The 14,352-nt window shown below is 39.0% G+C and overlaps 1 protein-coding gene across 1 annotated transcript in view; it reads right to left on the bottom strand.

The window, feature by feature from the left end:
- LOC135106733 (structural maintenance of chromosomes protein 2-like) overlaps nucleotides 1-14,352 on the bottom strand; it is a 101,559-nt gene that overhangs the window by 21,879 nt on the left and 65,328 nt on the right. Inside the window, exons 17-20 of the mRNA XM_064015991.1 lie at nucleotides 7,924-8,117; nucleotides 7,598-7,741; nucleotides 6,784-6,978; nucleotides 1,544-1,744 (exon numbers count right to left, since the gene is read on the bottom strand). Of these exons, the coding sequence (XP_063872061.1) occupies nucleotides 1,544-1,744; nucleotides 6,784-6,978; nucleotides 7,598-7,741; nucleotides 7,924-8,117 (734 nt within the window). The remainder of the gene's footprint in view (nucleotides 1-1,543; nucleotides 1,745-6,783; nucleotides 6,979-7,597; nucleotides 7,742-7,923; nucleotides 8,118-14,352) is intronic.

The following is a 14,352-nucleotide window of genomic DNA, read 5'->3' as shown; positions in this document are numbered from 1 at the left end:
AAGAAAACAAACTGCCACACTGGAAAAGATGACAAAGAGGGAAAGAAAGAAAAGGAACAAGAAATGTAATGGGATTGCAAGAAAAACAAACTAGAACAGAGATGACATGTAAAGATGTGAAATAGAAAAAAGATAATGCTATGAAAGGTAAGAAGGAAAAATAAATTTATCACATAATGGGAGTGTGTGGAAAAAAAATAAAAAATTACAAAGAGGTGTTAAAATGCCTCCAAATCATTAAATATGGCTAACCTTTTTGTTTTCTTATGCATCACTATATAATGGGTACCATGTATAACAAATTACGTTTATTATAAGTTCTTACTACCATTAACCCCAGTTTTGCTTGAGAGGTACACAAGTTATGGTGTGTGTAGCTGTTAAAGACTACTGTAGCTGGCTGGTGACCTTGAGTGTGACCAGGCCATGAGCAGCACTACATATTATATCCAACAATTACTTTTTGTCTACTCACCAATATAACAAAGTCCCTTTGTAGTTTTCAATAGTCAGACAGTTAGAAAACTTTATTAAAGGTACTGAAAGTATGATGCACATGTCCTTCCATCCTACTATCTTTGTTTACTTCAGAGCACAATGCATTTGCAGCAGTGTTAGTGGGAGTTTTTTCAGCGGTGGGAGATATTTCACACAACAGGAACTGATATATCAATAAAAAAATTAATTTATAATTTTTCAAATTAAAACTGACCACTGTAATGTAATAATAACAATGGTATGCCAAAGTGGTGTATCTTAGTATTGGAAGACTATTTTGGCAATGCTGCCAGCTGATTAGTGATGCAGATGCTGCAGAACAACTGTAAACAAGGTGCGGGTGGTGGCGTATCAGGCTTTCTTGTGTGTCTCCGAATCCTTTTACCTATCATCCATTGTTGGTGGAAATCCCATGCTATATCAACAAAAAAGTGTGATTCAACAGATCACCAATCATCATCAAAGATGATTAAATTAAAGATGAGTATTGGTAAGTTTTATAAGTTTGAATATATTTTTTAAACCATTCCATAGGTTTTCACATGTGCAAACATTACTGATTTGGCTTTATTATTATTCTGATAAATTTTTACTTAAGGTGTGTTGCTAGATTATGGTATTTAGACACCAGAGCCAATTTGGACCACTATAGCTTTGCTGTAAAACAAGTGAGGTAAATTTTCAAGTGTGATATGTATAAAAAAAAAAAAAAGTACAGTATACATAAAAAAAAATAAGGTAAAAAAAAAAAGTACAGAAATTCCAAGTACTGTACAGTCCCTTCTACTGCCACCCTCATCATTTAGCATTGCCAGTGTATGAATTACCAGCTGTGAACCACCTCGCCTGATTTAACTCATATCCAAGACACACTCCAGCAATGTAAGCAGGAGGGTGATAGAGGGGTTGGCCAAATTTGTTTCAGATACACATTGAAGCTTGCTCTTCACACACTGGCAATGCTAAGTAATGAATGTGGATGTGGAGGGGACTGTACACTCACCCCTCATTGCTTGTGTTAAGGCATGACCCATCTCTCACTCACCTGTTCCTCAGCCTTTCCTAGCATGTTCATGGCTCTCATGTTAACATTCTTGGACAACTTTGTCTTGGCCTCCTCCAGGCGGGTTATCCTGCGTCCGGCCTCCACGGGATCATTGGCGCTGAAATCGTACCCAGTGTTTGGCTTGCCAAAGAACTTGCGGTCCTCAGCAATCCACTCGTGAGCACTGAGCAGCTGTTTTACCTGAATATATAGGATGAAGGTGTGAAGTGCACTGCTATTTAAGGATTGGATTGAAGACAATGCTTGGGGTGAAGACTGATGCTGTATTAGGTTACAATAAGGCTAAAGATTTGAGATTAAGGCAGAGAATACTTTGAATATTAGTTAGGATAAGGATAAGGAGTTACAATGAGGATTAGAGGTGTAAAAATATTATGATGAGAACACACACACACACACACACACACACACACACACACACACACATACAGCAGACTGGCAGAGATGTGTCTCTGTCTCTCCAGGCAGACAGCCCCTAAAAAAAGAACTTCAAAGAAAATAGCTTTGTAGTGAGAGCAAGAGATAAGCCAAAGAAAGACTCTTCATATATTGACTTTGCAGATGAATAACAACTCTATAAACTAGAAAAGAAAGTGAATAAACTAGAAAAAGAGATCTTAGAATTAAAATGAGAATCTGAATAAGCAAAAAGAAAGAAACACTGAGAAAAGAAAATTAAGAACTACAGATACAACAAAATCAGCAAGAAATGATTAGTGCTAAATCAGATGTGGATACAATAAAAGAAAAATTAAAGTATTAAACATAAGAAAAATCAATGATGATGAAATAATACAAGCAAATAATATTCAGGAAGAAAAGAAAGTACTTAAGGAGACTGTCATGGAAGCTAACACAGTAAAAGAAAAAATCAAAGTATCCTATGCTGATATGCTAAAAAAAAAATGGAAGAAAAACAAAAATGTGCAACAAATATTAAACAAGAAATAAAGGAAATAATCAGGAAGAGGGGTGAACTCTTCAGCCAGGGCCACAGTGGGCATTAATATAACTATGTCCATGGTAAAAAGGAAAAAAAACATTCCCAATAGAATAACATCTGACAGAGCAGAAATAACAACAATCACAGAAGTAATAAATAAGATAACAGATCAAATATCAGAGAAAGACACTGATACCACAGGATTGGCAGATATGAAAAGGGCAAGACTAGACCACTTAAAATAACTTTCCAAACATCAGCAATGATGGAGGAAGTAACAAAATCTTGGCAAGCAAAAGGGAGATGAGAATGAAAACAACACAAGAATAAGCAGGTGTCTGCCTAAGGAAGACTGAGAAAAACTGAAGGAAAATACAAAGAAGCTAAGAAAAACAAGTGAAAGGACACATGAACAAAATAATTTTTCTAGGTAGAGTCATGACTACAAAAAATGTGGTACATAAAGAAAATAAAAAAGTAAATAAGGAAAAGTATGCTGAGCCAGAATGTAGCAAAACTGTCTAAATTGATGAATTCCTGGAGGAGGAGGAGGAGGAGGAGGAGGAGGAGGAGGAGGAGGAGGAGGAGGAGGAGGAGGAGGAGGAGGAGGAGGAGGAGAGAGAGAGAGAGAGAGAGAGAGAGAGAGAGAGAGAGAGAGAGAGAGAGAGAGAGAGAGAGAGAGAGAGAGAGAGAGAGAGAGAGAGAGAGAGAGAGAGAGAGAGAGAGAGAGAGAGAGAGAGAATCTACCTCACTGAGAGTAAACTCAACAAAAAAAATGAAGGATGAGATCTTAGGGATACAAGGTTACCACATATTGAGGAAAGATAAAAAAAAAAAAAGTCATGATACTCACAAGTAAAGAACTTGTTATGCAGAACAGAAACAAAAACATAAACATCTAATGAAATGGAGTTGATAAGTTAAAATTAAAACAAGGGAAGGTAAAATAATGGTAGCAACCTTATATGTGCTTCCTCACATGAACATGGCATTCAGATGAACTCAAAAACTTTGCTGAAAATACATTAGGATCAGTACTGCCAAATATGGGAGAATGGGTGAAAGATTCAGAATAATAATAATACTAATGAATGGCAACTATAACAGCAATATAAATTGGCAGAAGATGGAAGTCAAGAGTACTGAGAACCACTAGGATAGTTTGTTATCAGAATTAACTCAATAATTTTTCCTATGGCAATACCTCATGTCCAGTACCAGAAAGAGGGGCTTAGCTGAGCCTACTGGCTACTGGAAACATAATTTATAGTACCACACTGGCAAAAAGTGATTACTTATTGGTAGAATATTATTTTATTGTAATACATGATGCTATAAATGAAAAAGAGGACTATAAGAAAGAGCTAAATTACAAGGCAAACTATGATGGACTGAAAATTTTTCTGAGTAATAAACTGTGACCAAGAATTAGGAGACAGGTACACACAGTATGAAACATTTTGTGAAATATATGAGAGGAGTTACTGAATACATTCCCTGCTAAAAAGAAAGGCAAAAGAGGAGAAAGCACTGATTTGATAATGTGCTGAAGCCAAGGCAAACCAAGACCTACTGTGGAAAAGATACAGAAGACACAGCAGTGACCAGGTTAATAAGAGATACAAGCAGCAAGATATGAATAATTTTGAATGAGGAAAGAAGCTAAAAAAAAATATAAAAAAAAAAGACCTCACTGTAAAGAGCACCAACCAAAACTCTTCTACAGCTACATAAAAAGTAAAAGTAAAGTCAAGTATAAGATACAAAGTATAACCAATGAAGGCATAAGTTATATAAAAGAAGAAATATGTTAAGTTTCAAACAGAAGCTTTCCATCTGTATTTACGAGGGAACTGCCATTTCATATAGATGACAGGACACACTACACCACACAAACTGGAAAACTAACACCTAGATAAAAGGAAAATCATAAAGGAATTGGAAAACCTACATAAAAGGAAGGCTGATAGACCACATGAAATATTTAATTGGGTGTTAAAAGAAAGCACAAAGGAATTAAACAAGTCTCTGTTTAGAATATTCAAACAAGGAAGAGAAATAAGGGCAATACTAAGAGAACAATACTCAATCTGGAGAAAAGAAACAAGCCAAGTCCCACAAGGATCAGTGTTAGCACTAATCATGTTGATATATGACAATGGTATAGATGCAAGTATCAGAACAGAGACTCACATTGACATGTTTGTTGATGATGCAAAGTTGTAAAGGAAAATAAATGATGAAAGCTCATGCAAGGAGTCACAGAAAGACTTCATGGGACTCTATGAATGGAATACAAAATGGCAAATCAATTTTAATATCATGTGATAAAATGTAGCAAAAGTTCAGAGACCTGATTAGAATTATAAATTAGACAATACAATTCAAGCATCTGAAAAGCAGAAAGACTTAGTTATAATAATAAACAGCAGGCTGTCACTAGAACACCATATAAATGACAAAGGAGCATGCAGCACTTGTTGGCAAATATGATAGCATTTAGATACACAGATGAGGAAATGATTAAGAAAATAATTACATTTCAAAAAACAACTCTTGAGCATGCAGCAAGTTTGGAATCAAAAAAAAAAAAAAAAAAAAAAAAAAAAAAAAAAAAAAAAAAACTTGAAAAGATAAGAGAAAGTGCAGAGCAGCTACAAAATGGATACCAGACTTTGAAGATCTTAGCTATCAAGAAATGTTTGACAAAATGAAGCTTCCAAAACTACAGCAGAAACAAAAACAAGGTGACATGATCCTAATATACAAATGAGGCATCCCACAGTAGGAGGGTGAGACAAAAAAAAAAAAAAAAAAAAAAAAAAAAAAAAAAAAAAAAAAGTGAGAAAAATGCGCTCAAAGTTTGGCGAACTTCCGACAATCATAATTTTCTTATATATGCTATGACAATGAACTTGGTCTCAAAATGACTGGTAGACAATGAAGTCATGATGGTCTCAAAAAACGTTCAAGATCATGGTATTCACTACCCAAGTTTTGCATAGTTCTTTGCAAATTGTGTTATGGTTTCAAAAGTTCACTGACGTTTGAATGCATTTTTTCTCTGAATACTGCAATGGTGACAATTCATGAATGTTGGAACATAAAAACACAAAATAACAATATTAACAATAACAAAGTAGAAAAATGGTGAAAAAACTGGGCTGCTCATCCAATTACATTCCATTACCATTGCTATTACTCCATAGAAAAGGCATCTGTTCAGTCACTGCACCACACGGATCACCACAAGATGACAACCCTGTAAGCCCTTCCTCTTGCAGAACACGTACACCATTGTCAGACATTTTTGGGAAAGTTGGGTGATTGTAGCATTAATACATATGTACCCAGCAGAAAAGCTGGGAGTGTCCTTTCTGTCTCAACCAAAACACCAAAACAAAAGGAAATCATGGCAGGTGAATGCAACTGGCCTCCCATCGGCTGAGAGCATCACATTATCACAGGGGAGGGCTCTGACTGGCTGATGCCTTCCTTGCACTGGAGTGAGCTGCCCATCTTATATGGAATTTGCCCAAGAAAATTTTCCGAATTATAATGGGTACTCATCCTGGATAAGCAGCCCATCAAACACAAAATACTGCTAAGAAGCATGTTACACCTGCACTGATGGTCAACTAGACATCAAAATGATTCTCTCCTATAGATTTTCAGCCTTACTGACGGGACACTCATCCACTCCCAGGCGAAAGTTAAGACCTCAATAGATTGCTTATACGCAATTATCTCAGTTTTGGATGGGGTAGAAGGGGCAGCCCTTCTAATGCAGGATGCCTCAAATGTGTAGAAGGAAAAAAAAATTGATATCACAGATTTTGTGGTGCCACAACAAAGTAAGGAAAAATAAATAGATAAAAAATAAATAAATAAATAAATAAAAAAAAATATAAAAAAGAAAGATGTGAGAAAATATAGTTTTCCTGACAGAGCAATGCAGTGGAATGAATTGAATAGCAAAATTGTGTGTATCCAAGAAGCATTCATAGCTTTAAAGATAATCATAACAAATAAACTAACTTTAAAAGACAAAACATTACCAGCTTGACTCAATTCTGTAAAAATACAATTACATAAAACACACACACACACACACACACACACACACACACACACACACACACATTAAGATAATCATAACAAATAAACTAACTTTAAAAGCCAAAACATTGCCAGCTCGACTCAATCCTGTAAAAATAGTTATATAAAAGACACACACACACACACACACACACACATCTCAACATCCACGGCTTACATGGTTTTCTGCATCCTTGGCCTCAGACTTCAGTTTTGACAGTTTATGTTCCAGCTGCTGGATGGCAAGTTGGGCCTCATCCCTCATCTTGCTGAGTTCCTCTTTACGTGCTGCCATGTGTTTGATCTCCTTGTTCTGTGCATTCACTCTCTCTTTTGCTTCTTTCACTGCTGTCTGAGATGCCTCCACCTCACCCTGAGGACACAAAGAGGAACAACTCAGTGAAGGTCAGCAGACTGACTGACTCAATGCACCATCTTGGTAAGTGATAGGTTAAGGACACAGCCACACACCAAAATGCACAACTCTACAGTATGTAAGATACAAGGGAAAATTTACAAACATGAATGTATATGTATGCATGTAGTCGCCTATCTCTGTTCCCTTTCTTTACAGGAATGTTATCCTGGTATAACGATGGATAAGTTAGGTTCCATAAAGTCAATGTCATTGTCATCAGGAGCTGTGTGCTGAACTACAAGAAGAGATACTTAGTAACCAGCCTATTATGATAAATTCTGAAGGGTAATATTAGCTGAGACCATTGCAGACTAAGGTGAGGCAAAATGATGGATGTGGTGAAAGTTCAGGCATTTGTGCAATTCTTTGTTAAGTATACAGAGTAAACTAGAAAAAATTCTGGAACAGGAGGCATCACATGTATCAGTTAGGTAGACAGACAACAAGATGTAAAGAAAACCACACAGAAAATTAGAAAAAAAGGAAAGACTTGGAAACAGATAAGAGAAGATGATGGAGATGGTTAATGAAAAACAACAGGGAAGGCCTAAATGAATGACAAATAGTGACTCACCTTGCTGAGAGTCACCTGTTCTGCCAGACTCTTTTCCTGCTCCTCGTATTGTTGGATCACCTCAATGCAGGTGGCAATCTGGCTCTGTGTTGCCTCTATGCTTTGTTCTAACTCATGTAACTCCAGCTTGAGGCTCTCTTCATCCTGTATGAAGAAATCAGCATCATCATAATCACCACCAGTAACAGCAGCAGCAGCAGCAGCATCATGGTCATTGTAGTCATCACTGCTTCTGTCATTACAATTTCAGTCATAACTTCATGAAGGTCACACAAACTTCTACCAAAACAATATGAAGAATATATTTAGGGGATTAATGAACTCACCTGCTTCATAAGATTCCACTTACTCCTGGTCTCGGCTGCCACTTTCTTGCATTTTTCGAGCTCTGCCTTGGCAGCTTTCATCTCTTGTTCTTTAACAGTCTTGGCATTCTTGATCTTGTTCTCAATCTCCTTCACTTTGGCCTCTCCCTCCACGTCCACCTGCTTGCACCTCTCAAGGGTTGCCACACACTCAGCTATGGAAGAAGCAGACATGAGGAAGGATATGGTGCCAGGAGAGTAAATACCATGAAGGAGGAATTTGGTGTGAATGAGTATGTAAGTGAAAGCTGTTTGCCTTGTCTTGGCCACTGCCCTTTTTAGGGAGACAGCCCTGGAATTTGTATGTGAGCATAGAACAATGATATCACATATCACATCACAAAAAAATAAGATACTTTCACACAAATATTTGTTAATTATAAGCCCAATAAATCTGGAGGAGGAGACAGTAGACACCTGCCAAAACAATAATTGCTTGCAGTGAGATCTCAAACACTGGATTAGGGGTGCTATGAACTCACCAGTAACCCAGCTGTGACCTCACTGAACATCTCCCTTTGTGTCTCACAACACAAGGGGCAGTCACAGCCTGGCCTCTTAAGACAACTCTCTTCCTTCATACAAAACTAGTTGCACCTAATTACATGAAAACCCTTCACTAAAAATTCTAAATGCAATATGGTGACTCCTACATCAGCCTCAGAGTCCCAATCTGGGGAGGAGACCTCAAATGTCCCCAGGTTGGACTACTCTTCTGGTATTAACTGTAAGTGTCTTGACACTCCCCCTTGACTTTTGCAACATTCACTGCCTTTGATCTAATTTTCAATCTGTAGAACACCTCTCCTCTACTAAACCTAAACTTCTTTTCCTCTATGAAACACAGGTGTCTGAGGCAACTGACAGTAGCCCCTTCACTGTCCCTCCTAATTTCCCTATCCTCATTTTCAATTCAAAGTTGGATGTTGCATCTATGTGCATTTGCAATGACTTAACCTGTTCTCATGCCCATGCTCTTTTTCCACCATGTGGCTACAACTGCAGAGTCACTCTCAAATTAAATTTATCTGTGGTGTATACCTCTCACCTAACTACTCTGACTATAAGAAATTCTTTGACCACTTAACTTCCAAAGTGGAGCACATTCTGTTTCTCTTCTCTTCTGAAGAGATCTCCATTCTTGGAGACTTCATTGTTCACCACCAGCTTTGGCTTTCCTCTTCCTTCACCGACCATCCTGGTGAACTAGCCTTCAACTTTGGTATCCTCCATGACCTAGAGCAACTGGTGCAACACCCTACTCGTATTCCTGACCGTCTTGGAGATGCGCCCAACATTCTTGACCTTTTCCTAATCCCTAATCCTTCAGCTTATGCTTTCACCTAATCTTCTTTGTTGGGCTCCTCTAATCACAACCTTGTATCTTGCCCTATTGTTCCAATCCCTCCTCAGGATCCCCCAAAGAGATGTGCCTCAGGTGTTTTGCCTCTGCTAATCAGGGGAACTGAGGTATTATTCTGATTTTCCTTGGAATGACCACAGCTTTCATGTCAGAGAGCCATCTCTGTGTGCTGAGCACAACAGAGGTGATAGTGTCTGGCATAAAGGCGTACATTCATCACTCTTTCTCGCCCTAAACCTTCCAAACCTTGGTTTCACACAGCCTGCTCTCATGCTATACATGATAGAGGTGGCCCACAAAAGGTAATTGAGCCTTCTATCATCAGAATCTCATCCACTTTATATTTCTGCCTGGAATCATGCCAAATCTGTTTTCCAACAAGCCAAAAAATTGCTCATTAAAGAGTGTTAAAATCTTTCAAGATTTAACTCCCCTTGTGATTTCTAGCACTTAGCCAAAAACATCTCCAATAACTTTGCTTCTTCATTTTTCCCTCCTTTATTTCAACCTGATGTCACTACTGCCATCTCATCTATTTCTAAAGCTTAACTCTTTGCTCAAACCTTTGCTAAAAACTCTACCTTAGACGATTCAGTGCTTGTTCCTAACTCCTCCACCCTCTGACTACTTTGTGCTACCCATTAAGATCTTTTGCAGTGACATTTTCTATACCCTTATAGGCTTATGGACATGATAGGAAAGTGACTGTTCTAATCCCACAAACTATCATCCTATTGCTTTAACTTCCTGCCTCTCTACCATTTTTTAATCTATCCTCAACAGTAAGATTCTTAAATATCTACCGATTCACAACATTCTACCTGATCACCAGTGTCTTCTGGTTATCTTTACTGAGTCTTGGTCATCCTCTTTTAAGGATTTTGGTGAAACTTTTGCAGTTGGCTTGGACATATCAAAAGCTTTTGATGATCTGACACAAAGCTTTGATTTCCAAACTGCTCTCCTATGGCTTCTATCCTTCTCTGTAGCTTCATCTCAAGTTTCCTCCCCTCAGATCATTCTATTGCTGCTGTGGTAGATGGTCACTGTTCTTCTCCAAAGAATATTAACAGCGGTGTTCCTAAGGGTTCTGTCCTGTTACCCACTCTCTTCCTATTATTCATAAATGATCTTCTAAACCAAACTTCTTGTCCTATCCACTCCTATGCTGATGATACCATCCTCCACTTTTCTACATCTTTTCATAGACCTCCAATCCTTCAGGAAGTAAGCAGCTCACACAGGGAAGCCACAGAATGCCTGACTTCTGATCTCTCTAAAATTTCTGATTGGGGCAGAGCAAAACTTAATATTGTTCAATGCCTCAAAACTCAATTCCTCCATTTATCCTTCCAGACTACTATCCCCTCTTTTTCAATGACTCTCAACTGTCCCCTTCTTCTACACTGAACATCCTGTCTGTCCTTTTCTTAAAATCTGAACTGGAAACTTCATATCTCACCTCTAGCTAAAACAGCTTCTACAAAGTTAGGTGTTCCTAGTCGTCTCCGCCAGTTTTTCTCACCCCCCTTATCCATCCATGTATGGAGTATGCTTCACATGTATGGGGGTTCCACTCATACTGCTCTTTTAGACAAGGTAGACTCAAAAGTTTCTCGTCTTATCAACTTCTCTCCTCTAACTGACTGTCTTCAGTCCCTCTTTCATTGTGGCACAAGGGCCTTATCTGTCCATGTATGAAGTATGCTTCACATGTCTGAGGGAGTTCCATGCATACTGCTCCTTTAGACAGGGTGGAATAAAAAAGTTTTTCATTTTATCAACTCCTCTTCTCTAACTGACTGTCTTCAGCCTCTCATCACTACAATGTTGCATCTCTTCCTAATTTCTACTGCTATTTTCGAGATAACTGCTCTTCCCATCATGCTAACTGCATGCCTCCCATACTCCCATGGCCTTACTGCACACAAGACTTTCTTCATTCTCTCACCCCTATTCAGTCCACCTCTCTATTTTTATTTATTTATTTATTTTTTTTATGTAGGAGGGGCACTGGCCAAGGGCAAAAAAGGAAAGCCCACTGAGATGCCAGTCCCTGAATAGGATCTGGAGCAGGAGTCAAAAATTAAAGATAACTGTCTTGAAACCTTCCTCTTGAAGAAATTCAAGTCACTGGAAGGTGGAAATACAAAAGCAGGCAGGGGGTTCCAGAGTTTACCAAAGAAAGGGATGAATGACTGAGAATACTGGTTAACTCCTACATTAGAGAGGTGGACAGAATGGGGGTGAGAAAGAAGAAAATCTTGTGCAGCGAGGCCGAGGGAGGAGGGAATGCATACAGTTAGCAAGATCAGAAGAATAATTAGCAAGAAAATAGCAGTAGAAAACAACTAGAGATGCAACACCTGCAGCGATGAGAGAGAGGCTGAAGACAATCAGTTAGAGGAGAGGAGTTGATGAGACAAAAAGCTTTTGATTCCACTCCATACATGGATGGATAAGGCCCTTGTACAGAGTTAGCAGCTAGAGGGGGGAACTGGAGGAGATTTCTCAGAATGCTTAACTTCACAGAAGGTGTTTTAGCTAGAGATGAGATGTGCAGTTTCTAGTTTAGATTATAAGAAAAGGACACACCAAGGATGTTCAGTGTAGAAGAGAGGGACAGTTGATTGTCAGTGAAGAAGAGGTGATAGATAGTTGTCTGGAAGGTTGTGTTGAGTTGATAGATTGAGGAACTGAGTTTTGAGGCATGAAAATTGCGGTAGAAGACAGCTAGATGCAACACTGCAGTGATGAGAGAGAGGCTGAAGACAGTCAAATAGAGGAGAGGAGCTGATGAGACGAAAAGCTTTTCATTCCACCCTGTCTAGAAGAGCGGTACGAGTGGAATCCCCCAAGACATGTGAAGCATACTCCATACATGGACGGATAAGGCCCTTGTACAGTTAGCAGCTGGGGGAGGGTGAGAAAAATTGGTGGAGGCATCTCAGAACACCTAACTTCATAAAAGCTGTTTTAGCTAGAGATGAGATGTGAAGTTTCCAGTTCAGATGATAAGTAAAGTACAGACCGAGGATGTTCTATATAGAAGAGGGGGACAGTTGAGTGTCACTGAAGAGGGGATAGTTATCTGGAAGGTTGTGTCGAATTGACAGATGGAGGAATTGAGTTTTTGAGGCATTGAACAATACCAAGTTTGCTCTGCCCCAATCAGAAATTTAAGAAAGATCAGAAGTCAGACATTCTGTGGCTTCCCTATGTGAAATGTTAACTTCCTAAAGTGTTGGATGTCTATGAAAAGATGTGGAAAAGTGCAAGGTGGTATCATCAGCGTAGGAGTGGATAGGACAAGAAGTTTGGTTTAGAAGGTCATTGATGAATAATAAGAGTGGGTGACGAACCCTGAGGAACACCACTATTAATAGATTTAGCAGAACTGTGACTGTCTACTACAGCAGCAATAGAACAGTCAGAAAGGAAACTTGAGATGAAGTTACAGAGAAGGATAGAAGCCGTAGGAGAGTAGTTTAGAAATCAATGCTTTGTGCCAGACTCTATCAAAAGCTTTTGATATATCCAAGGCAACAGCAAAAGTTTCACCAAAATCTCTAAAAGAGGATGACCAAGACTCAGTAAGGAAAGCTAGATCACCAGTAGAGCGGCTTTGACGGAACCAATACTGGTGATCAGAAAGAAGGTTGTGAAATGGTAGATGTTTAAGTATTTTCCTGTTGAGGATAGATTAAAAACTTTAGATAGGCAGGAAATTAAAGCAATAGGATGGTAGTTTGTGGGATTAGAACAGTCGCCCTTTTTAGGAACAGGCTGAATGTGGGCAAACTTCCAGCAAGAAGGAAAGGTAAATGTTGACAGGCAGAGCTGAAAGAGTTTGACTAGATAAGGTGCAAGCATGGAGACACAGTTTTGGAGAACAATATGAGGGACCTGATCAGGTCCATAAGCCTTCTGAGGGTTTAGGCCAGCGAGGGAATGGAAAACATCATTGCAAAGAATTTTAATAGGTAGCATGAAGTAGTAAGAGGGTGGAGGAGATGGAGGAACAAGCCCAGAATCATCCAAGGTACAGTTTTTAGCAAAGGTATGAGCAAAGAGTTCAGCTTTAGAAACAGATATGATAGCAAAGGTATCATCTGGTTGAAATAAAGGAGGGAAAGAAGAAGCAAAGTTATTGGAGATATTTTTGGCTAGATGCCAGAAGTCTCGAGGAGAGTTAGATCTTGAAAGATTTTGACACTCTGTTAATGAAGGAGTTTTGGTTAGAGAACAGACTTGGCATGGTTCCAGGCAGAAATATAAAGTGAATGAGACTCTGGTGATGGAAGGCTTAAGTACCTTTTGTGGGCCACCTCTCTATCATGTACAGCATGAGAACAAGCTGTGTCAAACCAAGGTTTGGAAAGTTTAGGTCGAGAAAAAGAGTGAGGAATGTACGCCTCCATGCTAGACACTATCACCTCTGTTATGCGCTCATCACACAAAGACGGGTCTCTGACACGGAAGCAGTAGTCATTCCAAGGAAAATCAGCAAAATACCTCTACAGGTCCCCCCAACTAGCAGAGGCAAAACGCCAAATGAATCTTCGCTTAGGAGGATCCTGGGGAGAGACAGGAGTGATAGGACAAGATACAGATGTGAGATTGCTATCGGAGGAGCCCAATGGAGAAGAGAGGGTAACAGCATAAGTAGAAGGATTAGAGGTCAGGATGAGGTCAAGAATGTTGGGCATATCTCCAAGATGGTCAGGAATACAAGTAGGGTGTTGCACCAATTGTTTTAGGTCGTGAAAGATTGCAAAGTTGAAGGCTAGTTCACCAGGATGGTCAGTGAAGGGAGAGGAAAGCCAAAGCCACTGAAGTCTCCAAGAATGGAGATCTCTGCAAAAGGGAAGAGGGTCAGAATGTGCTCCACTTTGGAAGTTAAGTAGTCGAAGAATTTCTTATCGTCAGAGGAGTTGGGTTAGAGGTATACAGCACAGACAAATTTACTTTGAGAGTGATTCTGTAGTCATAGCCAGATGGTGGAAACTTGGAAGATTCAAGAGTGT

Source organism: Scylla paramamosain, chromosome 14 (genome assembly GCF_035594125.1).
Source record: "Scylla paramamosain isolate STU-SP2022 chromosome 14, ASM3559412v1, whole genome shotgun sequence".
Lineage (NCBI taxonomy): Eukaryota > Metazoa > Arthropoda > Malacostraca > Decapoda > Portunidae > Scylla > Scylla paramamosain.
The sequence above is the reverse complement of the archived record's forward strand: the minus strand, read 5'-3'. Positions and strand labels throughout refer to the sequence as shown.